This window comes from Dothidotthia symphoricarpi (assembly GCF_010015815.1).
Source record: "Dothidotthia symphoricarpi CBS 119687 unplaced genomic scaffold P153scaffold_5, whole genome shotgun sequence".
Taxonomy (NCBI): domain Eukaryota; kingdom Fungi; phylum Ascomycota; class Dothideomycetes; order Pleosporales; family Dothidotthiaceae; genus Dothidotthia; species Dothidotthia symphoricarpi.
Window position 1 is genome coordinate 688793 of NW_022985012.1, and position 24281 is coordinate 713073.

The window sequence follows — 24281 nt, forward strand, 5'->3', positions numbered from 1 at the left end:
GGAACATGTATTTGCCAAGATCACGGCTTCGCCTTTGTTGAATCGCACATCAAAAGCCACGATTTTCGGCTTGAGTGATATCCGGGTTCTCTTAAAAGACAATCGAGATGACATATTGATCAGCGTTCACCGGGGTTAGCGAGATTTTCCTGCGGTTGTATGCAACTGGGCACTATGGTGCATGAGTGCGTGCTGGTGGCCTCGGAGGTGCATTATCCGCAGCGAGTTCCGATCTTTTGAATTTCGGCTCCATCTTTGGACTTGGAGGACCGTATCGTCATGTTATGATTACCTTCTTGAGACTTCGTATTTACACAGAACTTTTAAAGGCTTGGTGGTGAACATCAGTGATGATCTGCATCGTTCACAAGTAGACATACGCCAAGTGCTTTCGGCTTGTAAGTGAGCTTCGTAAACGAATGGCCTCAGTTGGAGGTACATATCCATACACCGTTACTACATGCCGCGTGCCCACCGTGGATACCTCCAACAATCGACAGACCGTAAGATTGGTTTTCTTGCGGGCGTGATAGGCTGGGATCCCCTGTGTCACTGGCCTCAGCATTTGGGGCTTTACGGCAGGTCGGTGGATGTGAATATGTAGGTGGACACGGCAGGCTGCTTTGCTTCGTTTCGTAGCTCTTCCTCTAGTGCGAAGAGTGCAGGAGAAAATACGATGTGGCGTTTCGTGCATCGCAAATTCGAGTCTGTCAATGCAGGGAGAACACGCCTTAGAGTGGGTACTAGCACTGTGTCCCACTGATATTGCATCTGGGCGCTTTGCTGCTCTCGCGGCTGTTGTGTCTAAGAGTTTGCGTATTGTTATCAGTAGCCCAGCAGTATTGTTGCACTGCGAGTGGATCTCCCAGCTCACCTATTCCATCCCCAACACCCCACTTTCTTTCTTATTCCAGTACTTCTCCAGCTCCGATGAATTGGTTTTTGTAGTATTCAGGAGTTTCAGATTCTTATTGGTATTAAACCAGAACAAGCTTGCGTAGATCGAAATTACTTGTAACTTTAAACTCTCTTGTCGACACCTACAACCGTAACGCTCAACTTCTTGCGTAGTTGATATCAGGAGTTATAATCCTGTCATCTCGCTCAAAACCATACCTGCGTTACAGACAACACAACAGCTCTGCCATTACCTGCATCCGCCAGGGCCATGCCCGATGGCGACAGTCCCTTGACGTTCGGTCTGCCGGCTGTCCATAACAACTTCAACAATGCCAACCCGAACTCCTTCTTGGGTACCGGCCTAACGAGCTCCGAACTTGTCGGCATCACGACCGCTATGAACAAAGCATCGAGTGGCAATACTGCTCACGGGGAGCCTGTGCCAGAGCATCGCAAGCCCCTTCGGCCGGGCGAGCAGTTGTTTGAAGGAAACATCGGCTCTGTCCAATTCCGCCATATTGTGAGAGGGTAAGGTGGATAGACGACGAAGACGATGACGGGGAAAAGCACAGCATTGGCGAATGAAACGGGTAAGTCTGGTGTGCTCTGGTCGACATTCCCCTCGCACCACCATCAGAAAAAGACCTGCAGGTGCCTGTTGGTGACTGCAGGTAGTTAGGCTTGACCATGCTCGCGAATCTGACTTCTAATAAGCTCATCCTGTTGTTGAACTGCTTTAGTTGTAAGGCTAATATATGCATGTCCAACAAAGCGGATGTATCACTCTGCTGAAAGGCGCTCTCCATCCTCAAGTTGTCCTCACTTGGACCGTACCATGTGAGTTCCATCGCAACGACAGCGATAGCCGTGATCCAATCGTTCGTCTGATTCTCGGTGAAGGATAAAAGGCCTGTTAGGATTGAACATCTTGGAGATAGGATAGGCCCGAATCACCAATGCAGGCGTCTTGCAAGAGGCCATCGACTCTGACAGTGGCAAGACTAAAGGCTGTCAGACATCTGGCCTAATCTAACATAGTTTAACCAAGACGGAATAATCTGCAACCCTACCGAAGCTTCTGGATCTTTAACGAGGAGGTGTTAGGCTTGTCTTCCAAACCCCACAATTCATTATGAGGACTTGCATAAACTTAGTGCGTACACAAACGGTTGCTTCCTCCTTCACCGGAATTTCAATGAGTCACACGATGGGCGAGAGACATAGCCCTTGTCATCGAGATGCAACATCGATGTACGCCATACACTTACCTGCTCTGTCTTCTTGATCCGATATCGCAAGCCCTGAGTGTCCGTAGAAGCTCCAAAGCTAGTGCCGCAGAAGAAGTCGTGCATCATCGTAACTAAAGTCTTGGTGCTCAGGAACGCGTCTCCGTCCAGTCTGCATGTTTGCTTCCAGAAGGTGAACACATGAGCAAAAGTTCGAACAGTTCGTTGCCGATATCATTATATTTAAGCTGGCCCAGGGGTTGGAGGGCATGTGCGAGGCAATCGATCATGAGTTCCAACGTTATCACCTGTAACAAAGCTTCTAGAAAGAGGATCTGTTCGACGAACATTTTCGGATGGACAGTTCCGCACAGGGAGCATATATGCGTCGCCCCACCATATCCGTCAGGGTATTCTAGACACCAGGATCGTCGATCCTGCGAGCCACACGTCTCAGCGTCATTTCCCAAAGATTAGAAACCTTTCTCTTGGCTCCCTAATCTTATGCGCGTGCTATGCAGAAGCGTCGGCGGGTCGAGTTGTTGATTCACTGATGATCGGTCGAAATCGTTGTGTCTCCACGTGACTACTGATGCTTCGGAGGACTTCCGCCACAAGTTCAAGATGCACTCGGTCGGAAGCTAGTCGTAATCTGGTATATTGCGCGAACGGGCCATGGTTGTGGTTAGGCGTGTGTCTGCGGAGCTGCTAAGGACGGTGCCTATTATCCTTGGTACAGCCGAAGGAGGTCGAGAACGCAAAGTCGTGCCCTCCAGTATGTGGTAATGGTAATATTCGCGTTGCACAACCCTGCGTTGCTAGTTCACGGTTCCATGCAGGTGCCATGGAAAACCTGCACGAACCATGGAGGCATCGCATCTTTAGACATACACTGATAGTACTCTCAACATGTGGCCTATGACCTCTGTAACTCTTCCGTATTCATCAGAACGTATTGCTTCGCTGAATTACGATAATACTGATGGTCTCCGCACCCACAAAGCCGCCAGTCAAGAGTGTCGGGCAAATCCTTTTATGCCTTTCTCCCCTATAGAGATCTCGAAAAGGAGGGCAAACAGGCGTCCAGCAGCTAAGAGCCTCCAAAGTGAACAATAGGGAGATCACAAACTTATCGCATCGATCCGTCTTCCATCCGTGGCTAACGATGTCACTGTGCCAATCGAAAGCCAGCTTCTCGTCGCATGCTGTGTAGCCAGTCGTTCCTGAAAACCACTTCAAGCGGGCAGTCGTTCATCTGGCATCTCAGTTGCATGTCTCGTTTCTTCATATCTTCATGAATATAGCCAAGATGATGTGTACCTTTTTTCAGTCTAATTTATCAAACTCAGGAAGATTATGAGGCTCGGCATAGTATGTGCAACTTTCAATGCGCAGTCATGACCATATAAGAGAAGAAGAACTTCTAAGAAAATACGGACTGCAATCTGTCTGTCAGTGTTGTGACTCTCGTACATCATCCGCTCAAGTACTAGGCTATGGGATGGGCTGGCAATGTCACTCATCTGGTCGTCGGTGCATGTATTCTTCCATAGGAAAAGATCACCAAGGAATACGCGCCGCTACACTTGGGTAAAAGTGTGTCTGCCATCTCAGCCTCATCTTCTGGTTCATCCCCCTTCACCGCACTTTTCTCTCTCTACACGTTGCTGTTGTCTACCAGCTCCTCTGGCTCTCCGTCTAATGCCTCATCTTCAGTTCACTGCATATCCTCCTCGCAACTAGAAGCAGTACATGAGTTTCATCTCCTTACAGCTTTTACTTTGGCTTCTTTCACCTTAGCTGCAGAACCTTCCCGTTGCTGAAGGGCTCGCTTCGTCGCCTATCAACGTCGCCGTCACCGCAGAAACTCACGCCAAGGCCGCTTAGCAGCTCCTGCCTTTTATAAAAGTATCTCTCTTACTCTGCCCACACACTCAACACCCCCACCTCTTTTCGGATCTTCTCAATCGATAGTAACACCACTTGCCTACCATGTCTGACGCTGGTAGTCCTACTGCCGCCGGCACTGACACTGCCGGTGATGCTCGCAAGGAGCAGCTCACCAAGGACCTCGCTCGCGCAAAGGAGGCGGGATGGACCAACCCCATTCCTTTCAACTACGAGTCAGTAATCGCCGGTGAGGCTCCTCGAGACGAGACCCGCGACACCGCCGCTTGGTTGTCCGACGCCGTCATCTACCAATGGGACGATGACTTCGGTGACGTTGGCGAGCCCAACCCTGACCTGGAGAAGATGCTTTTTGAGGACGACAACACTCAGCGTGTTGGTACTCAAATCAAAGCTCTGTCTTTCGACGTCACAGTTGAGGGTCCCGAAAAGCTCCACCCGGTCCGCGAGGTAGGTGACATATTCCTGCTATCCAACCCGCTTACTAAAGATCACAGTTCAAAGATGCTGGCCTGCATCCTGTGATGCTGCAGAACGTGCAGTTGTGCAAATACAACAACCCGACTCCAATCCAGTCGTACTGTATCCCGGCTGTCCTCACTGGACACGACGTTGTCGCTGTCGCTCAGACTGGTACGTCCGCACCATCACAGTGCCTCGCACAACCCATTACTCACATCGATAACAGGCTCCGGAAAGACTGCTGCTTTCCTTCTTCCAATTCTTTCCAAGCTCATGGGCAAAGCCCGCCAGTTGGCCGCCCCGCGTCCCAACCCCGCTCGCTACAACCCTCTTACCGACCGTGTTCGCGCTGAGCCTCTTGTCCTCGTCGTCTGTCCCACCCGCGAGCTTGCTTGTCAAATCTTCGACGAGGCTCGTCGCTTGTGCTACCGCACCATGTTGCGTCCTTGCGTCGTCTATGGTGGTGCGCCTACGAAGAATCAGCGCGAGCAGCTGGAGATGGGTTGCGACATCCTCATCGCCACTCCCGGCCGTCTCATGGACTTCATGCAGAACATGAACCTTCTTTCGTTCAAGCGCCTTAAGTAAGTGTTAGCAGGGTATAAGGTACTTTATCGTCGTCGGGTGCTAATTCGGGGCTAGATTCACAGTCATCGATGAAGCTGACGAGCTCCTCTCCTCGGGTTGGGAGGAGGCTATGGAAAAGATCTTCTCGGGTTCAGGTAAGATCTACCACACATGTTCGAGCGGCGCAAACTCACCCCCTTCATAGATGTCAGCTCGGATGCGGACCATATCTACATGATGTTCTCTGCCACGTTCCCCAAGTCCGCCCGTAGGCTCGCCAAGGAGTACATGGATGAGGACTGTGTTCGTATCAAGGTCGGCCGCGTAGGCAGCACTCACGAGAACATCAAACAGAACATCGTTTTCGTCGAAGAGAGCTCGAAACAGCAGGCACTCTTCGATCTGATCTTCTCCGACAACCCACAGCGTACTTTGATCTTCACGAACTCCAAACAGAAGTGCGATATGGTCGACGATTATTTGTACAACAAGGGCTTGCCTGTGACCTCCATTCACTCCGACCGTACTCAGCGTGAGCGTGAGGACGCCCTGTGAGTCGCGTTCTGTCTTCTCCATGTTTTCTGGCTTACACATACTTAGGCGCTCATTCCGCATGGGCAAGTGTCCGCTCATGGTTGCAACCGGTGTTACTGCCCGCGGGCTCGACGTCGCCAATGTCAAGCATGTCATCAACTACGACTTGCCTTCCACCATGCATGATGGCATTACCGAGTACGTTCATCGAATTGGCCGTACCGCTCGTATCGGCAACGAAGGTAAGGCGACTTCCTTCTACAACGACCGTAACGAGGATATCGCCGAGAGTCTTGTCAAGATCCTTCTCGAGTCCAACCAGGAAGTTCCCGATTTCTTGCAGGCCCACATGCCTGCCGACCCGTCTGCGATCGACTGGCACGACGGTACCGACGACGAGTCCGATGACGGTCTCGGCGGTGGCTTTGGTGCTGATACTGGCTTCGATGCTAACGCTGGTTTTGGAGGTGATGCTGGTTTTGGTGGCGAGGCTGGTGGTGATACCGGAGGCTTTGGGGGTGGTGACAATGGTGGCTTTGGTGAAGGCTTCTCCGCTGAGACCAACGACCAGGTCGCCTCTTGGTAGACGGGGCTTGCTTCAGTCATGTCTAGGACATCACCCTTTTCCCACTTTCCGAAGGCCTGGAGTGTTACTCAGTGCGCCTCGTCGCCTATGTCTTCGCGGTGAGAGCTTAGGCTTTAAGCCTCCGAGTCATGATTTACGAGATACGAATTACGACATGACGGGACTTACTTCAGGGTGGTTTGACGCCGTGCTTCTTAGCTCAACGGTGTCAGTACCACCAACCTTACAGCAATGCTGAACATGGTCAGGTAATCTACATATAGAAAAATGTCAAGGCATCTTTGCTAATATCTTTTACCTGTGATTCGGGATGTGACTAGACTCTCGCTCCCATATACAACCCCAAGAGTTCCTCGTAAGTATTGTTAAGGACCTCAGTGGACAATGCAACCTCTCGTTCCAGCAGCTTGAAGCTGTTCTAAAGAAAGCTCGATATGTGATATGTTCAGAAATTTTGAAACAAGTATCGAACGGAAGACTTGAATTGTTGGGAATATTCACAAAGTCTAAGCCCCAGACTAATCTGTGGTGATACGAGCTTGCTCAACAGACAAATCAGCGCCGGAAACTGCGCCGAGACTGGAAATGTGGGGCTCATCGCATGAGCCACAAGAAAGTAAGGAGTACCGTTGGAAGCTTAGCAAAGCTTGGTTTCCTGAGCTTATGTGTCAGATGCGATAGCATGATACTTTCAAGAGGAGTAGGTGTGAATCTTCATCGTTCATGTAGATGACATCAAGCCGGCTTTGCAATCTCTTCTCCATTGCCGCAACACCCTTCCATCTACCACTGTACCTGGAGCATGTCACTGTGAATCAAGCACGACTGCGCCTTGTTGGATCTCCTGGACGTTAGAATTATAGACAACGCGATGCTGCTTTGGGTCTAGTGCTAGAGGCCGAATAAATGATTTCGAAACTTTGGTGTGCAGACGGTCACAATACGAGAGTAGTAAGCTTGATAACTTTGCCGACAGTTTGTATATAAGCAGACACACGTGTGTTTCTGGCGATCGTGACTACGATGCCCCTGCTCGGACGCACCCGCGCTAGCTAAAATTAATTCCCAATGCAATGCGGTTTCGCCGAATGCGGAAGGAACGTGCTAAATCCATTGGCTCCGAGGTAAGCCTGAGACATTGATTTTTGGGGGACTCTATCAACTTGATGGTTTGATGACAAGATCATTGATAAAGATGGTATGTTGTAGGCAATTTAGGAGTACTAAACAGGAACACGTGGGGTTCGAGCTTGGATCACGAATATGTCGACGATCCTCCCAATGGACCGGTACCATCCTTGTGCAAGCGTGGTTTTTACGAAAGTGGTATTTCCGGAGTAAGGCAAGATAAGCAAGGTTACACGGACCAGCCGGCTAACGAATCTGGGGTAATGCGTCGAGTGAACGAGATGTCAGCAAGGATCTAGACTTACTTCGCCTTGCATGTCGATAGTTTAGGCTTCAATTGCTATTCCTGAGCACGCAATTCGTGCGTTTTGTAGCATGATTACCCGAATCCAAGCCACAACAGTCACCAACCCCCATGTGAGGATCACTTTACCACGGCAGTACCAGGCACAGTACGATTACGATCGCACTAATGGCAGCCTAGAAATCCGCCTAACCTTCATAGTCACTCAGCTGCAACGATATTAATCCCCTCACCTCAGCCGCATTCTTTCACTCAGAAGTTCCAGCAGACTGACCACCTTGACTTTCCAACATACCACTGGCTACTCATCTGTCAACCGCTCAATCATGTTTTCAAGACTCAGGTTCTTCTGCACGCTCCTCACGACCATCCTCGCATCTCCAGTAGATCGTGAACTTCCGGGAATACAATGTCGCTGTCTCTCTCTTTCCATGGATACAACCCCATCCGCCTGCACAATCCTCGGCTTCCAGAGCTACAGCTGGCAAACTGCGCAGTCTCTCGCGTTCAAACACAATCTCAGGCTTGAGTTCGCCAGCCAAGCCACAATCTCACATGTCATGTCTACCGGCCGACCCATGTCCGATCTCGTATTGTGGGCCGTGAGCCACGGAGAGGCGGACCTGTCTCCCGCGAAGGAAAGGGAGACGGAAAACAAGATGATCTGCGGATATGGGGACGAGGTCAGGAAGATGAGCGGGTATGGGGGGGCTGAGCCGCAGACTCATGGTCTTGGGCAAGTGCTTGGTGTCTTCATGTTGCTTGTTGCTGCGTATGTTGCCGGCGAGTATGTATGGACAAGGTAAGCATTGACCAGTATCACACTGTAACGCATTGGCTAACCCACTTTCAGATACCGAGAAGGAAGCATCAAGCTTGGCGGAGAAGAACGACGCCTCACTTCCACTGCGGGTGTGGAATCAGAGAAGCCATCGACAGCTCAATCGGCTTCTGCACCTATCGACAGGAGGGACAACTCAGCGCCGTGGACATTCTCATGAACACGCTCTCGAATCCTGATATTGCTTCTTCCAATCAATTCACATTACTTCCGTGAGACATTTCAACACTGTCAAGCATGACGCACATGTTCACTTCTCGGTAAGCTATACTTCAACCGGTTTGTAGCAGTGGCTACACACCGAGGATCAGACGACGCGCCGCCGTCACCATAGCTTATCATGACCCGCACGATTCGCAACCTATCCACCTCCTGGCGTCCGGCCGGAAACCGAGCTCTCACACCTCTTCACGCAACACACAATCCGCCAACCTGACCTGAAGTCACGGACATATCTTGCTTCCAGGTTGTCCCATCAACCAAAGGCTTTTGCGCCTCGCAGATTTATTGTAGCGGGAATTTCGGCAAGACATCAGCGTAGTGTCGAAGCACCGACTTCTACACGCTGCATCACACGAGGCGAACGTATGCGTATAGTCTGTGGACACTTGACAAGTCCCATCACGCTCGGTAGATCGGATGGATAGATATTTTCTCAGCACATGCGGTTCCGTGATGGTCTCGCGAAGTAAAGCCTCGGGTTTGTTGCGGTGCTGTACAGTACACGACAGTCGAGTCAGGAAAGTAGCATGGGATATGTAGACGTTAATTTGTAGAATATTCTATGACAAGCGTAACTTTATTGATGCATGAAATAAACGTTTCAACCCCCTTTGATTGACTTCTTATCCTGATCGATGACCTATCCACCTCTACATTATTCCAAGCACAAGACATGCTTTTGAATCCGACCCTCTGTCCTACTTTCCTGCCCTGTCCCAAGTCCCGATGGAGCTCTGATGATGTATGGATACATACATACATGCACGTCGCAATAAAACATAATAGCATAACCTAACATTCACGTACCTGACGTGAGACGTAATTGTAGATAAAGATGCGCTCTTCTTGATCTTTTGCTATATGCAAATAACGGTAACAGACCACAGTATAACACAACGCAACACATATACGATGGACGAATCGATGATAATGACATCGAAGGCAACAGTGAAGCCAAGCGAGCAGCGAGCTAAAGATCATGAACAATTATATATCCAGTCTCACCTCAATGGTGTTCAGTAGAAGAGAGTCATTGAGCGCTCTTGTAATACCCCAGTATGTAATTGCACCGATCGACAGAACCGAAAACTGTTCCTTGAAACACAAATTCGTCCATTCCAGCTACGCGACATCGCGCCATGACTTGCGTCGCGCAGTGTCTAACAACACTTTGCGGAGTTTTGGCGCACAACTGATATTTCCCCTCCAAACAAGCCTTTCCATCATCTCGTCCTACGGCTCGATACGTCTGCGCTGGACAGCCTCGTGAGCGACTTCGTCCATTGTGCTGATGAACGGCATGTCCCAGCTCCAAAAGCCAAAGTCGGGGATCAGCCACAAATTGTGGTCCTGAGCGCGGCGAGCAAGCGACCGCACTGGTTTTGTGGGCTGCGCGTGGCGGTCCTCAACGGAGAAGACGAATTGAATGTTGGGGTTTTCGATTCGGCGAGGACAGCGCAGTAAAGCAAGCTGAGGGTATCGAGGGCATTCTGACAGTTGACTATCGACGAAAAGGGTTTCGACAACGTAGAGCTGCAAATGTCGAATCAGTAGACGCCTACAACGCAGCTTTCGCAAGAGCAACGGAAGACAACGAACCTCGCGATTGGAAACCATAGCGCGCACTATGCCCTCCGTCAAGTCGAAGCTCGACAGATTTTGCTCCGTGACCTTCCCCCACTTCTTCCGCACCTTGACTGCGCGCTCATTGTCCTCGTACGGGCTGGGAAGCGCACTCGAGCATCCAAGTCTTCGCGAACATCGTGACGGGACACGCGTGGTGTAGTGAGCGCACGTAGTATAGTTTTACGCGCTGATGAGCGGCGGCGACAAGGATATTATGCTGGGGAGACGCGACGGCAGCAGCAACGCGAGCGTTGGGCGACGCGAAGGCACGACGAGGGGGATGACGTACGTGAGACAAGGGTCTTGGAACTTCTGCGACGAGGCTGTCGGAAGGTTTTGACAGCTGCAAAACCGATCCACACACTAAGAAAGCTTGATCTCTTGATAGAACAGAATTCCGCAATGACCATGCTCAGCCTCGTCATATGCATCTAGTGAGAACCCAATGTTTTGGTGCTGGAGATCAAGCTTCTCGTTGCGCGCCTTCCAGCTTCTGGATATTTGGTACTGTGAATAAAAACAACCTTACTCTGCAATCTCAACAGTGATATATCCCGTATGCCGAACATAATCACGCAATCTTCGAGTCATCACCAATGTCGCAGAAAAGCATTCAAGATGATGGGTAAAATTTCAGTAAACTCCCGAAAGGCTCTCGACCAGAGTACTCTACAAAGGGAGGCCACCAATGCAATGCAAAACCCATACCAATCCATGCAATGCAATATGAAAGAAACATGAAAACTAAAAATGTAATTCAGGTAAAAAATACCAAGCCACTGCCTATATATGTGTATAGGTGGCAGACCAAGAAGCGAAAGTAAGATATCATACTTAAAGAAGTGAATGTTTGTCCGGGTAACAGCCTCGCCAGGCTCGACCCAAAGTGAGACCAGCGACCAACAAGTCTTGCAACACAAGATCATGTAAAGAGTGCCAGCTCCTGCAGCTGACGGCGCTGGTCATCACAAGTGCACTGTCTATACAGACAGCACATGCATGTCTGTCTGGTCCGGCACTGACACCGCCGGCATACGTAGCGCAGCAAAAGCAGCAGTCTTGCCCTTGTGCGCCGCGAGCTCGAGTCCAATGTCGCGCATGCGCTCCGCGCCCCGCCCAGGCGGTGGAGCTCGCTTCTCCTTGACGCCCTTACGGTGTTGCTTCCTGTACAACTGCTCCTTGCGACGCTGTCTCTTCTTTTCGAGACCCACTTGAATGGCTATAGCGCGCCGGGGGAGCTCAGTAGGGCCCGTCTCTTCTTCGTCATAGTTTTCAAGAGGAGGAGGGTGCGTGCTCATAGGGGTTCGAGGTACCGAGGCTGAAGTGATGAGAGCGGGTCGCTCGCCGATATCACTGAAGCGGATTGACATCTCGCTACGTTGTCGTGTGGCGACAAGGTTGATCGAACCACGTCGGATGAGTGGGGGTGACTGCAGACGGGCTGGTGCAGGCGAACGAGCACGTTTCGGAGAAGCACCAAACAGCTTGCGTGGGGGCGGAGATCGATGGACGACGCGCTTAGTTGGGGGTGGCGGAGAACGGTGCATGGTGCGTTTTGTGGGTGGTGGCGATCGAAGGCGTCGTGGTGAATGTGCGGGAGAACGCTTCTTGGGCACGTCTATGCGACGACCCCGTAACTCTCCATCAAGAGGATCCATACGACCGTGCATCATAAAGTAGTTGTCGCTTTCTGAGTTGACATGTTCCACCTCACTTACTTCATCCTCTTCATCATCTGGGAGATCGGGATCTGATGTAGGGAATGAGGGGTCAATGTCTTGGGGCGTGGGTTTGTGCTTAGCTGCGCGTCGGCGTTCCAGAGTTGTCATGTACGCTGCTTCTGCAGGCCTGTCCTCGTCGAGTGTTCCACAAACGAAATCTGTGCTGTCGGGCAGTTCAGGGCTTGGAGCACGTATGTTGACTGGTTTGGACTTCTTGCGTCTTGAAAATGACTTCTCAGGCATCTTAAACTGCTTGCCGCTTTCCAAAGATCCACTCGATGATTCAGACAAGGTGCGATTTACCTTGGGTCGAAGGTGATCAAGGAGGTCCATGGACGTGGCGGCAGTAGAAGGTCCGGGTGCCCACCAGTTGTAATCAGATCCAGCGTCACTCTCATCATCCGAGACTGCAAAGCCTTCCTCGTCATCGGTCTGGAAACCCTCGTCGGTTACGTCGCTGTATGCGTCGCTCCCGTCTTGGTCCTCATCCAGCAAGTCATCGTCATCGTCGTCGTCATCTGCGACTTCATCGTCATCATCTTCTTCCTCATCCTCCAATGCCTCCTCTTCGGCCTCTTCTGCTAACTGGCGGAGATTGTTTTCGACCTTAAGAGTGTCTCCCACAGTGAGCCGGTTTCGATGCACCGTAGATTCCAGTGTCCATTCGTCGACTTCCTCTTCTGAGCTAGCGAACTCGTGGAAGCGGTATGCTTCGCATCGAGCGAGGTCAGAGTTTGCACTCAAACGGCGAATTCGGTCAACTATGGGCGCCTTGCGGACACTGACAGGAGAATTGTTGCGGACGGTTGAGTCGGAGCCGCGATGCGGTTTTGGTGGAGGTTTAGGAGATTTGGGTATCCGCCGTGCTGACGGTGCGGGGCTTGCCACACGCAGGCGGGGTTTGGGGGTCTTGGAAAGCGCGTCTGTGGAGATTTTGGTAGGACAGGTGAACTTGATCGTACAAGACCGTTTTGGGGGTTCCTCTACCAGTGGGGATGGTGCAGGCTTTGCAGGCTCTTGTGTGGGCATCTTTTCTTGTTTGCCGCCACACGCGAACATGATTCGCCTCTTCCGTCCTAGAGTTGCTTCAACGCCTTGCTCGCCAGTCGTCTGTGTCGGTACCTTCTCGAGAGGGCCGTGGCTTTCATCATCGTGGCGAATGGCTGGCAAGGGTAGCTCAAACGGTTTCTTGTTGAACGTTGGCAATATGCTGTGGAGCCTGGACGCAGGGAGGGGTGGGCTCGGCGTGCTTGTACGTGTACCCGGGCTTGTGAAACCTCCATCGCTTGTCAACTCAGCCGTCGAAACACTGTTGTTACTCCAAACGGACATGCCACGGATAGGGCTCTTGTAATGCTCCTCCACAGGCGAGCTTGAATTGGAATTTGCCTGGGACTGCAGGGCAGTCGTTAGGAGTGATTGCTTGACGTCGCATCGAGGTACTGATTTTGTGAATGACGATACGGAAGACTCGTGGAGGTTCATAATCGAGGGTCGTGGGGTACGTCCTAGATCTGGGGGTTCGTCCACATCGGCTGCGACTTCCTCTTCCGATGACATGGCTGCTGGCGGTGGTGCTGTGGAAGCGGTGTGGCGGCTGCCAGTCTGCATTGCGCCTCGTCTGCTGATATAGTCCTGCTCGTTCTCCATGATGTGTCGACGGGTGGCGATGGCTGTGTCGCCGGTTCTGCGCGATTGGTGGTGGAACTGAGATTATTGGACGTATGGCTCGTGTCGATCAGTGATGTGCTGTCCAGTTACGAGACGCGTCTAGTCGGGCCACAATGCGGTGTGGACCGGCGGAATAGAGGTCAAAGGGTGTCAAAAGTCGAAAGTGGTGTGATGAAGTAATCGGCTTGGCGGCAAGATGTCGCGAAGTCGGGCAATTTTTGAAATGTATCAATGGTGGTGAGGGTGGGGTCCCAGTGGACAAGAGGTTATAATATCGAGATGAACATTGTGGAAGTCTGAAAAAGGTCGGACCGTGCTTGGTTTTTAGTGGGAACCTTGGAACGGTCAGCGCTGTCACTACTGTGGGCGGTCGCGGGAGGGAAGGGTACCTAGTGAAGATGAGGTGTGATGCTCAGCAACAGTGGCGACGCCCGCAGATGGCCGTGGGAGCAGATCTGAAGGGAGCGTGCGGGTGTAATATGTCGTGGCTTGGCTGGAGGGCGGCTAGGCTCCTTGCTCGGATGCCGGCTGAATGCACAGTGTCTGCTGCGACGACGAGCGAGAGAGGCAGAGTTTGATGAAAGTCGTGATGGCGCTATGGATGCTTGGCGATGGATGGATGGTGTGGGCCGGCTCGATTATTTTCACCCCACGGATTGCAGCCAACGCAGTGCACAGTGCACGTACTACCAATTATGCTCGAGGCCGAAGCGAGCCCGGGCTCAGTCTTCTCGAACAGAACAAAGCTTCCGCTCAATTTCCTTTTGTGCCGGCGCGCGAAAGCCTCCTTGTGGCCATTGTCGTGGTCATTGTCTTGCCTCTGCTTTGTCTCAACAAACACCCCCAAAGAGAGTTTTCCACAAAGCCCTGCCATCGAGTGCGCAATGTCCCCTTCCGCGTGCCTCGGATAGGACCCTGATGGCTGCACCTCCATCGTATCACTTCTCTGTAACCGCTGCACGCTGGCGACATTTGAGATCCCATCGCCTGTCTTTTCCCCGTTTGTCCGACGCCCAACCATCCATGCCTCATGCTCATGTGCATGCACATGCATCAAATCAATGACCATGCAATGCAGTCTTCTCAGCCGCGGTTGAGGGCATCAGCTCTCCTGTCTGCGTCGCATCCCATTTCCATCTTCAGCCCGAATATTCCCATCTCACAGTCGCTTACTCATCACATTGTTGTTCCCTCCTGCCAGTTCCAGCTCACCGCTTCACACCGCTTCTCACCTCTGCACACGCAACTTCAAGCTCCATCATCTGACTCCACTAAAGATGGCGCTATTTCTAGAACCCTTGCATGCGTTTCATCAACCGCACATGCGTCGCCGCACCGCGCCCAGGTTTTTCTCATCTCATCCCCAGCGTCCCGTTCGCTGGGCCAAGTAATCCTTGTTTTAATAGCACGCGCCCCAGCCGACTGGTGCGGGGAACTTGCCTGTCTCATCACAACGCGAGAGACCCTTTTCAATGCTTGTTTCCACTGAGCTCTCATGATCAGCGGAACTATGTGGGGGCGGGGTGCTTTGTTTACACAGCTGCGAAGTACGTACCACGACGGGTGATCATGGGCTGGGCGTTGCTGTGTTGTTCTTTTGCCAACCCAGTATCCAAGGATACGTACCGGGTACTGGATCCGGTGGATCTGACTAGAGGAGGGGTATCCGTGGATTTGCCGGAGCTTCCCTTCACCATCCTTCAATGACGTCGTGTGGCCTGGAAGCTTGTGTGTACCTCAGTGCTCGTGTCTTGCATGCTGGACGTAAGCGTTTGGCTCTGCTATGGCTGAAAAAGTCTAGAACGTCCTTGAAAGGTAAGTTTGTAGGAACGCCGGTTCTCTGCATCGAGATTCTCAAGGGAGTCTAACTTCCATCCAGAAGGTGATGAGGATACACCTTCCATAACGATTATCTAGGCTTTCTAATCGAGCTGGACCTATGTATTTCCTACTACATCCTACAAGTCAAGTAACATCTCAAACAGTTCGCTAGACTACATACAACCCATCCCACATACAACCTCAAAATTCCATACTTCAAACCCCCGGAAACTCACCCCAACCAACATGAAAGGGGCAGTAAAGCGACAATAGCCGTACTCCACTCCACCATCGTCCCGTTCCACCCCTCTAGCGCACTCCAGTATCTACTCCACCACCCCGTATACACCACCCCAGGCTCTCGCCAACCTCCGTGCTAGCCGCAATCCACACAACCCCAAGTCCCGTCATGCACACCAAGCCAGTCAAATCTAAATCCCATCCGCGTTTTCCCTCCGATTGGATAGCAGTAGCACGTGGACGCATCGACTCGTACGGTGCTCGTTCGAGTGGACTGTGCACACGCACGCGTCCTCGGTTTGGGCGAGGAAAAGCAAGCACACGGGAACGGAACGGGACGGGGGTTACACGGCTCTATGTTCTTCTTTGTTTTTCGTGGCTAGGGTGGGCAGGGTGAGATGGATGGTGCTAGATTTGCTGTGTGTTTAGGCACGGAGATCGATGTTTGGGGTTCTTGAGGGTTTATGGGTTGAGTGTCTTCACCTGTGCACTGGCATCCTATGTATTAGGCGCAAAAGGCTTAGTATCATCGCTACGGGGTTTGGGCAGAGACTTGGTGGTGTATTTTTGTCGTCTTTGGTTCCACGTCTCGTTGGCAGTTTGCAGGAGCAGCAGTATCGAAACTCTAGTCCGAGGCCGGGCTGTTGGGTTTGAGATGGTGGAGTTCATTGTAAAAACAGACGGACGAAGTAAACATTCGACACCCCATCAGTGCATCACCATGGCTCCGTGTCGGGAATTTACATGGTATTGAAGTACACATACAAAACTCAGAATGAACGGCAGCCAAAATCTGACCGAATATCCTGCGACTGACATCTCAAAAAAGTAAAACCAGCATACTAAATAACAAAACTTCTACTTAGACCCACGAATAAGCTCCGCAGCCTTCTCCGCAACACTATAAACAGTCGTCATGATATGCGTAGCAGGCAGCACAGGAAATACGCTGGCGTCCACGACCCTCAGCCCCTGTACACCGTACACCTTCAGCTGCGCGTCCACTACGCCTCCCTCCGCTCGACTCCCCATCTTACACGACCCAGCCGGATGATACAACGTTCCCGAAGTGCCCCTCACAAACGAGTCAAGATCAGCATCGCTCGTAACATTCGCCCCCGGCAAAACCTCCACAGGCGCGAGTTCTGCAATACCATCTGCAGCCGCGAGTTTCCTCGCGAAGCGCACACCTTCGCGCAGAAGAGCCACATCAAGCGGGTTTCGCAGGAATCCAGAGTCGGCGATGGGCGCGTCGAAGATGCTAGCTGATGCGGCTTTGACGCTGCCGCGCGAGAAGGGGTGCTGCAGACCGAGCACCATGACGCCGTCTGACCAGATGACTTCTAGGGCGCCGGCGTTGTTGGCGAGGAGTTTTGCCGTCAGTAGGTCGTATTGCGCTTGGTATCCTTTTGCGACTTCTGCAGGGGTGGAGGCGGGCAGCGAGGCAGAAGCGTTCCCTGCGGTGGCGAGGGAGTGGATAGCGGCGGATTGGTTGGAGTATGTGGTAAGGGGGAGGAAGAGGAGGAAGTCTGCTGTTGGCGATGTTAGGGGTCCTTGTTTCGACGCGTCGTATTGGGCTTTAGCTTGGGCGGCGAAGGTTTCGTTGGAGGTGAGGAGGCTGGAGACGGAGAGATTGGTCGTGACTGTACGTTGTAAGCTTCGGGGTGTGCTGAATGGGGCAGTGATAAGACTTACTGGTGTTGACAACCGTGAGTAAGACGTGGTCGTGGAAGTTCTGTCCTACCGCGGGTAGATCTACAACGGTTGGGACATTGATGCTAGCAAGCAGCGCGGGATCGCCGATGCCAGAGACTTGCAGGATCTGGGGTGTGTGGATTGATCCAGCAGCTAGGATAGCTTCTTTCTTGACTTTGATAGTGCGGCGTTCGGCGCCTGCAGAAGAGGCATACTCAATACCAGTGACTTTGACATTTCCGTTTGTTGTGTTGGTCACGATCCGCGTGACTTGTTGGCCAGTGATGAGGTGATAGTTCTTTCGTCCGACCGCAGAGTCATAGTATGCTTCCTTAGCAGAAGAGCGCGTAACATTGGGACTGATGTTATGTGGGCAATAATAGCCACCAAAGGCATTTCCAGTAGCTTGGTCATTGATAGCGATTCCCAGTGCTTTTGTCGCTCTCACAATGTTTTCTGTGTACACTGTTAGTGTAGTTCAACGTGATCTAGTAATTCGAAGAGGACGCACTGGTCAGTGGCCAAAAGAAGCGAGAGTACGTAGAGTGTACATAACCCTTGTCGCCATGGAATTGGAGATTTGTCTTTATGTCGTATTCGGCCAGGATTTCCTTTGTTGCTGGTGTCCATTTCTCGCTCTGCAACAGTCAGCCGTTCGTGTTCATACGTATCAACTGGCCTTGGAGTGGTACCTTCTTGAAGTATGGCAGCAGACCAGCCCAACCCCATCCCTTGTTTCCGAGCGTCTCCCAGCCATCATAGTCTGATTTGGATCCGCGATCAAAGACCATTCTGTTCAACTTCGATGATCCACCCACGATCTTGCCCAGATTGATCGTCACTTCGCGGCCACCCAACGCTTCGTTCGGTGCATAAGTTCTGTTCCAGTCATATTTTGTTCCGATGGCACCACCTGCGAGACCAGGAATGGTGAAGACGTCTTCGTTGGCATCACTATTGAATGCCATTAGCTATGTTTAAATCATCTAAAGGATCACAAATTGAGAACTCACAACGCTCCGGCTTCAATGACAAGAATAGTGATAGCTGAGATATATAGTTAGAACTTTAGCTGACTACAAAATTCGAGGATCAAGACCTTGGTTTTCGGAAAGTCGATTTGCGACCGTAAGGCCCGATGTCCCACCTCCTACAATCACATAATCGTATGTCGTGAGGAGATCCTTGGAGTTGGAGATGACTTTTCCGGCGAAGTAGGGATGCGCGAGGGCGCCTGATGCAGAAAGAGCGACTGCCCACGCAACAACGTGGGGCTTGGTGAACAACATGTCAAGTTCTCGAGAAAGAATGTAATGGGAATGAACTGTGGCTGCATATTGCTACGCAGCGCATTGTTATAATAAAAATCCGTCTCACCGTAATATCGCCGTGACGCGTTGCTACTACAACTGCCGAAGACGATGCCCAGCATAGTTGCGACATCTTGTATAAGAAGATGAACAAGGCCGACAAGCAAGTTATGACGTAGGATGTGCGAGCATGGAATCTGACAGAATACACAATTTGATTTGGCAAGGCCTCATCTGGTACCATATCGCTAGGTTCCCCGCGAAGATCAGCACTTCGAGGTAGACTACACTCTTGGCGGTAATTTATGCGACACAATAGTTGTGACAATGGTTCAGAACTAGAACACTAGAACCCATGCCAAGAGGTAAGCTCACCTCATCATTGGCAAGGCGAAAGACGAAACGGACGAACTGCGGCAATGAAACAACACGTTCCAAACATGTTGATCCTCGGCTCTAGACGTGTTGATCCTCGGTTCAAAAATAGTAGACAGGCGCGGCAGTGGGCTCGTCAATCTCCATCGCATCTTCAGCCGGATTCACCTGTCGAATCTGCCAAAGCGTTAGCACAAATTGCAGCACACCTCCAGAAAAGCAAACAACTTACTCTCAGCCTCTTAATTGTCCCCTCTCCATCATCATATCCCTTACTCGACGTCTCTACCATATCGCTCCTTTTTCTCTTCTCTCCAATCTTAGACTCTACTGCCTTCTTTCCTTTATCCCACATCACATCCCCATTCTTATTGAGCTTGAACGTAGGCCTTGGCTTTGAAGCACCACCTGTACCGCCGCAAATCCTCTTCGATGCGCTGTCATCTTTCAGTGCTCGCTGGCCAGCCGAGCTCTTCCTCGAAGCCGCGGCCTGCTGTTTCGCGGTTTCATCAGCAAGCAATGGATCAATCAGATTGGTGGTAGGAGCTTTGGAGTCACTGGTCCGCTCCTGAATCGGCTTTGGAGTAACGGAGTGTGGAATGCGGGCGCGCTGAGCTCTGCTCATCGCGCGCATAAAGTTGGAGGGCTTGGGTACCGAGCGGGGCTTAATGGGAGAAAGGGTTGGCTCGGACGTGAGTGCGACAGCCTGACGGATGGGGGTCAGTACAGAGTTTTGAGAGGTAGAGAGTAGGAAACGTACCTGGCTGAGCTGTGATGGGTCGTCAATCAGGACAGGCGATGACGATCCCTCGATGTCTTGGGGACCAAAGAGTTCCTCGTCTACGGCAACGTCCCCTGCTTCAGTCTCAACCTCTGCAAGCTCCACAGACTCGACTATCTCGTCGGAGCTAGGTGCCTTCTCAATAGAAGAGCCCCAAGAGGCGAGAGTAACGAGTATCTGCTAGAATGTTAGTACCACATGATATATAGAGTAGTGGACCACAGCTCACCTCGGGATCAACACCCGTCAAGTCCATAGTCTGCAGACCGCGACCCAGCTGCTCCAGCTTCTTCACGTCGCCGTCGAAGACCTGCATCTGCTTATGCAAAGCTCTGGCTGCCTCCTTGATATGAGGCGCCATAGGTTTGACACTGCACACCAAATCGAACGTACTCTTTAACGCCGCACGACGCTGCCCGAGTTTCTCAATGGCGTCAATCCGCATCCTGTCTAGCTTCATGCGCTGGTCTAGAGGCACTTTGTGAAGAGGTCCGACGCCGCTCGGAGCACGCTGCTTCATTGCCTGGAGACGACACATTGACTCCACTGGTTGCTGTGCCTTGGGCTCCGGAAATTTGGAGAACACATCGAAATCCGAGGTGCTCCGAGAAGACAGGAGCTGCACATTGGGAGCAGACGCGCGTTGTTTCTGTTTGTCCTGCTTCTTAGTGATGGGCGTTGAGGGAGTCGCACCATCGTCCGTGGGGTGGAAGGTCTTGATACTGGCGGTTGTCTTCTCCACGCTTGTCTGTGCTGTAAGACCATCTGCTGAGCCTACTTCCTTGAACGGCTTAGCAACTGGCATAGCCAGCTTGCCAGCAGTAATCAATGCGGCTGCTCTGTCCTTGAGAAGAGACCCTGGGGCGATCTTGATCTTCTTGATGCCGCCAGTAAACTTCGCAGCGGAAGTTGTAGACGTGGACTTAGAGCTGCTAGGATGGGGTGGGGAAGGGTTAACCATCGCGTTGGCCATCGTAGTGAACGATGTATGGAAGATGTATGTGTTGGATAGGGAGGTTCGTGCCGTATGTAGTTGACTGTGTGGTTCGGTCGAAAGACACGGGGATCTCAAAATGTTCAGATAGCTGCGGACGTGAAAGTCCCAGCGGTGGTCCAGGCGTATGTGGAGTTTGACCAGCAAAGGTGAATGAGCAGTTAACAGTGTAGAAGGTGTCGAAGGGTTTCACAATAACATTGTACGCAGTGAAACAATAGGAAAAAGAGGGAACAATAGAAACATATCGGTAACGGAACGACAGACATTCGACTGAACAGAAATTGCCAATGCAGAAGTGAACACGATACTGACAGCAGAAGTTTCGCTCACGATTGATTTAGCGAAGACTGGTACCAGCCATGGTTTTCCCTGTATGTGCAGTGCAGTACGCACATTCATTGCCCTCACAGCTCTTCTTGTTATTCTATCTTTTTCATGTGATCATGTATCATGTTTGTTCATCCATCTCCTACCGCATCTACAATTCCTCCTTCTCGACGCCGGCGATAGAGACAAGCTCCGTCTCGAAGACTATCGCAAGTTAGCGCTGTCACTGCTGCTTGTGATCGTATGCCCAACTTACTCAAGACGCTGTTTCCAGGAATGGGTCCGGTACCCCGGGAGCCATACGCCCAATCGGGCTGAATGGTCAGCTTCCTCTTCTCGCCAGGGCACATGCCGAGCAGGCCTTGGTCCCAGCCCTTAATCACCTGGCCCTTGCCAACGGTGAAGTCGAGAGGCGCTCCGCGACCATAAGAGGCGTCGAACTCAGTACCATCCTCGAGGGTACCACGGTAGTGTACGAAAATCTTGTCGCCAGCGGTGGCCTTGCGGGTGCATTTTACGGCATGGGTGACTTCGGTCTTGAGGTGCTGCAGGCGTGTTAGCTCATGAAGCATGCTGAGAGGTAAAATGTACCTCATTGTTGATAGTGTCTGCAGCGAACACAGCCGTGGCAAAAGCAAGGAGAGTTGCGACCTTCATTGTGAGTATGTATGGGTACGGAGATATGTATGTGAAGGTGGTGATGCAGGATGTCGAGATGGTAGCTGAGCGAGTGGCGGGAGCTGGTTGGAGAACGCGTAACGCCAAGTGGACCCTGAAACCTGGCTCAACGTCACTTCACCTTGTCAACGTATCCTCTGCCAACTCGGAGGACTAACATGGAGCCCATGTTCCTACACCGCCTTTTTGGTTTTCTGTTACCACCATATCAAGGTGTTTCTCAGAACACTGGCGATTCTCTCATCGGCCTATCTCGAGGCCAGGATTTTAACTCAGACCACAAGACGTCTGGATCACCCATCTTCCATCTAAAAAACCAAGAACCGTTTCGCAAGGCATTAGAATGCACACAAATGCTATCAACAGTCAAATTCCTTAACAATGTCGATACGAGTGACACTCATCAAAATGGCGGCAGCCTATTACTTTCCACAATCTAGATCCTTCTCTCTGTTGTTGGTAAACATTTCTGTTTGTAATCTGGTGCGTATTTGTACTAAGGACATACTTCTTGTAGACTTGTTACTGCCTATAACTACTCTTGTTACTACTTACTATTACTGTTATTTTTGTATCTTATGCCTTTTATGCTTTGTTACGCCTTGTTATACCTTGTTACGTTGCTTTTACCATTATCACTGCTTGTTACGCCAGTAAAACCTGTGTTATGCCTCGTTACGCCATGGAAAGCTGTGTTATATGCTTATCATACCTTGTTATGCCTTATTACTGTCAACCCCCTTGTTACGTGCTTTTCATGCCTTGTTACTGCTTATTACGCCTTATCACTGCTTTCTAGAACCCTTTTTATTCCTTGTCACGCCGTTGAAAGCACCCACCCTATCCCCCACTGATTTTACAATGTCTCTCTTAATTATCACGCTCACAAAGCTCCTTTGAGTATGTACTTGTCTTTGTACAAGCTGTTTTCCTATCCAACTCGCAATCACAATTCCGCTGATCACCTTACACGCTCAGGCAACCTCGTTTCCATTTTCTTGCCCTGTATAGATATTCCATATCACATCTTCTACTTGCATGTAATACTCACCTCTGCCGAACAGCGAGGAAGGCGGCCAAAGTTAACACCTACCCACTATGTCTTTCTATACCATGGACCTTGTTAGCGATATCAAGGCTGGTGCTCCTACTGGAGTGGTCATGTCTTCAAATCCTCTTGATCGACCCATAGAGGGCCGCTCTGGCGTAACTGTTGGTCAGCATCTCGATGAGTTCAACAGTTTCAGAGACGAATATGGCCGAACCTTTGACGAGTTGGTGTACTGTCTCCTCCACGGCGAAGATGCTAAGGTACTTATGCCTCCACCGCCAAAACCGCAAACTACGGACAAGGTTGACCCACTCAAGATGAGTGTTGAAGATTTTGGTACATATATGAGAGCAGACCGCGCTCGTCAAACTCACAAGAGGTTAATAGGACGTATCAACAAGAACGCTTCACTGACGCGCGAGTGTAAGGATGATGATAGTAAGATTGGAGTGTCCAGGCGCACTATCGATGACAATGGAGACAAGAAGCGGGAACCACACGTTATTGAAATCACAGGTGGTCGTAAGAAGCCTGGCGTGAGACCATATAAACGAGTCCGTTGAATTTCTTCCATGCTCATAGAGTTATGCACTAGCAGGTGCTTGTGTTCATAACGACAATATCCTTGGACAATCATCTCCTCTATTTTCATGTTAAAATGCTACAACGCTGACATGGCATGGAACTCACCGAGTTCCTACTGTAGAAAAGGTATGTTGTGGAAGCCGGTTCGGCGAAACTTGACCTTGTCTTTTCTTATACTCTTTTGTCAGCATCTACAAGCTCATAGTGGAAGTCTTTTCTTATTCTCAAGACATTTCTGCTACACTTTCGATTTGCGCCGACGTTGCCAATGCTTTTCAGTCGTCCTTGAACCTCCTGTTTCTCTACTTCTTCCTATAACAGACTGTATACATCAACGTCTTAGTTTTTTACGTATCAGAACGTTCTTGATTTCGCTTGTTCCCACTGTCGTCCAATCTCATTTCCCCTCTTTTCACTTTCACTTTCACTGACAATAGCACCCCGTTATACGTTTTTTTCGTCTGCACGGCCCTGCCTAGTGCCCACGCCCGTAAATGCCCTTCCCCGCTCGCTTTTGTCACTGTTTCCACCAGACTTGAACTACCAACTGCTCTCAACCAAGATCCCGCCGACCACCAACTTTACACAATTTACTTTGCACAACTATCTTTGCTCAAAGCACCCAGACCAATCCTTATACATCCAATCCGAACTCATATACAGTTCCGTCACACAACATGGTCCTTTCACGGCAAACTGATACTCGTTCTATGATGAACATCCCC

General features: G+C 50.9%; 7 protein-coding genes across 7 annotated transcripts; 3 read left to right on the forward strand and 4 right to left on the reverse strand.

Moving 5' to 3' along the window:
* Positions 1 to 1168: 1168 nt before the first annotated feature.
* P153DRAFT_394267 (DEAD-domain-containing protein) lies at positions 1169 to 6432 on the forward strand (the record flags this gene model as incomplete). Its single annotated transcript, XM_033671299.1, has 7 exons — positions 1169 to 1428; positions 4136 to 4484; positions 4532 to 4667; positions 4723 to 5080; positions 5139 to 5218; positions 5269 to 5614; positions 5664 to 6432. The coding sequence occupies 7 exons, from the start codon at positions 1169 to 1171 to the stop codon at positions 6181 to 6183; spliced, it is 2049 nt and encodes a 682-aa protein (XP_033526477.1). The 3' UTR covers positions 6184 to 6432.
* Positions 6433 to 7941: 1509 nt separating this feature from the next.
* Positions 7942 to 8616, forward strand: P153DRAFT_354742 (uncharacterized protein; the record flags this gene model as incomplete). Its single annotated transcript, XM_033666523.1, has 2 exons — positions 7942 to 8417; positions 8469 to 8616. The coding sequence occupies 2 exons, from the start codon at positions 7942 to 7944 to the stop codon at positions 8614 to 8616; spliced, it is 624 nt and encodes a 207-aa protein (XP_033526478.1).
* A 1295-nt stretch (positions 8617 to 9911) lies between these two features.
* P153DRAFT_382985 (uncharacterized protein) lies at positions 9912 to 13675 on the reverse strand (the record flags this gene model as incomplete). The annotated part of the gene is made up of 4 exons (XM_033670194.1): positions 9912 to 10211; positions 10278 to 10428; positions 10489 to 10627; positions 11341 to 13675. The coding sequence occupies 4 exons, from the start codon at positions 13673 to 13675 to the stop codon at positions 9912 to 9914; spliced, it is 2925 nt and encodes a 974-aa protein (XP_033526479.1).
* A 2845-nt stretch (positions 13676 to 16520) lies between these two features.
* On the reverse strand, positions 16521 to 19016 carry P153DRAFT_184152 (GMC oxidoreductase). Its single transcript, XM_033662389.1, has 6 exons — positions 18552 to 19016; positions 18466 to 18499; positions 18145 to 18406; positions 17964 to 18090; positions 17453 to 17908; positions 16521 to 17400 (listed from the first exon to the last, which is right to left on the reverse strand). Exons 1-6 carry the CDS (start codon positions 18739 to 18741, stop codon positions 16616 to 16618), a joined length of 1854 nt encoding a protein of 617 aa, XP_033526480.1. The 5' UTR covers positions 18742 to 19016; the 3' UTR covers positions 16521 to 16615.
* Positions 19017 to 19239: 223 nt separating this feature from the next.
* On the reverse strand, positions 19240 to 20891 carry P153DRAFT_354745 (uncharacterized protein; the record flags this gene model as incomplete). Its single annotated transcript, XM_033666524.1, has 4 exons — positions 19240 to 19314; positions 19370 to 19843; positions 19898 to 20095; positions 20148 to 20891. 4 exons carry the CDS (start codon positions 20889 to 20891, stop codon positions 19240 to 19242), a joined length of 1491 nt encoding a protein of 496 aa, XP_033526481.1.
* A 502-nt stretch (positions 20892 to 21393) lies between these two features.
* On the reverse strand, positions 21394 to 21899 carry P153DRAFT_382988 (uncharacterized protein; the record flags this gene model as incomplete). The annotated part of the gene is made up of 3 exons (XM_033670195.1): positions 21394 to 21446; positions 21499 to 21787; positions 21834 to 21899. 3 exons carry the CDS (start codon positions 21897 to 21899, stop codon positions 21394 to 21396), a joined length of 408 nt encoding a protein of 135 aa, XP_033526482.1.
* A 1020-nt stretch (positions 21900 to 22919) lies between these two features.
* Positions 22920 to 23577, forward strand: P153DRAFT_184233 (uncharacterized protein). Its single transcript, XM_033662390.1, has 2 exons — positions 22920 to 23231; positions 23289 to 23577. Exons 1-2 carry the CDS (start codon positions 23019 to 23021, stop codon positions 23532 to 23534), a joined length of 459 nt encoding a protein of 152 aa, XP_033526483.1. The 5' UTR covers positions 22920 to 23018; the 3' UTR covers positions 23535 to 23577.
* The last annotated feature ends 704 nt before the right edge of the window (positions 23578 to 24281 follow it).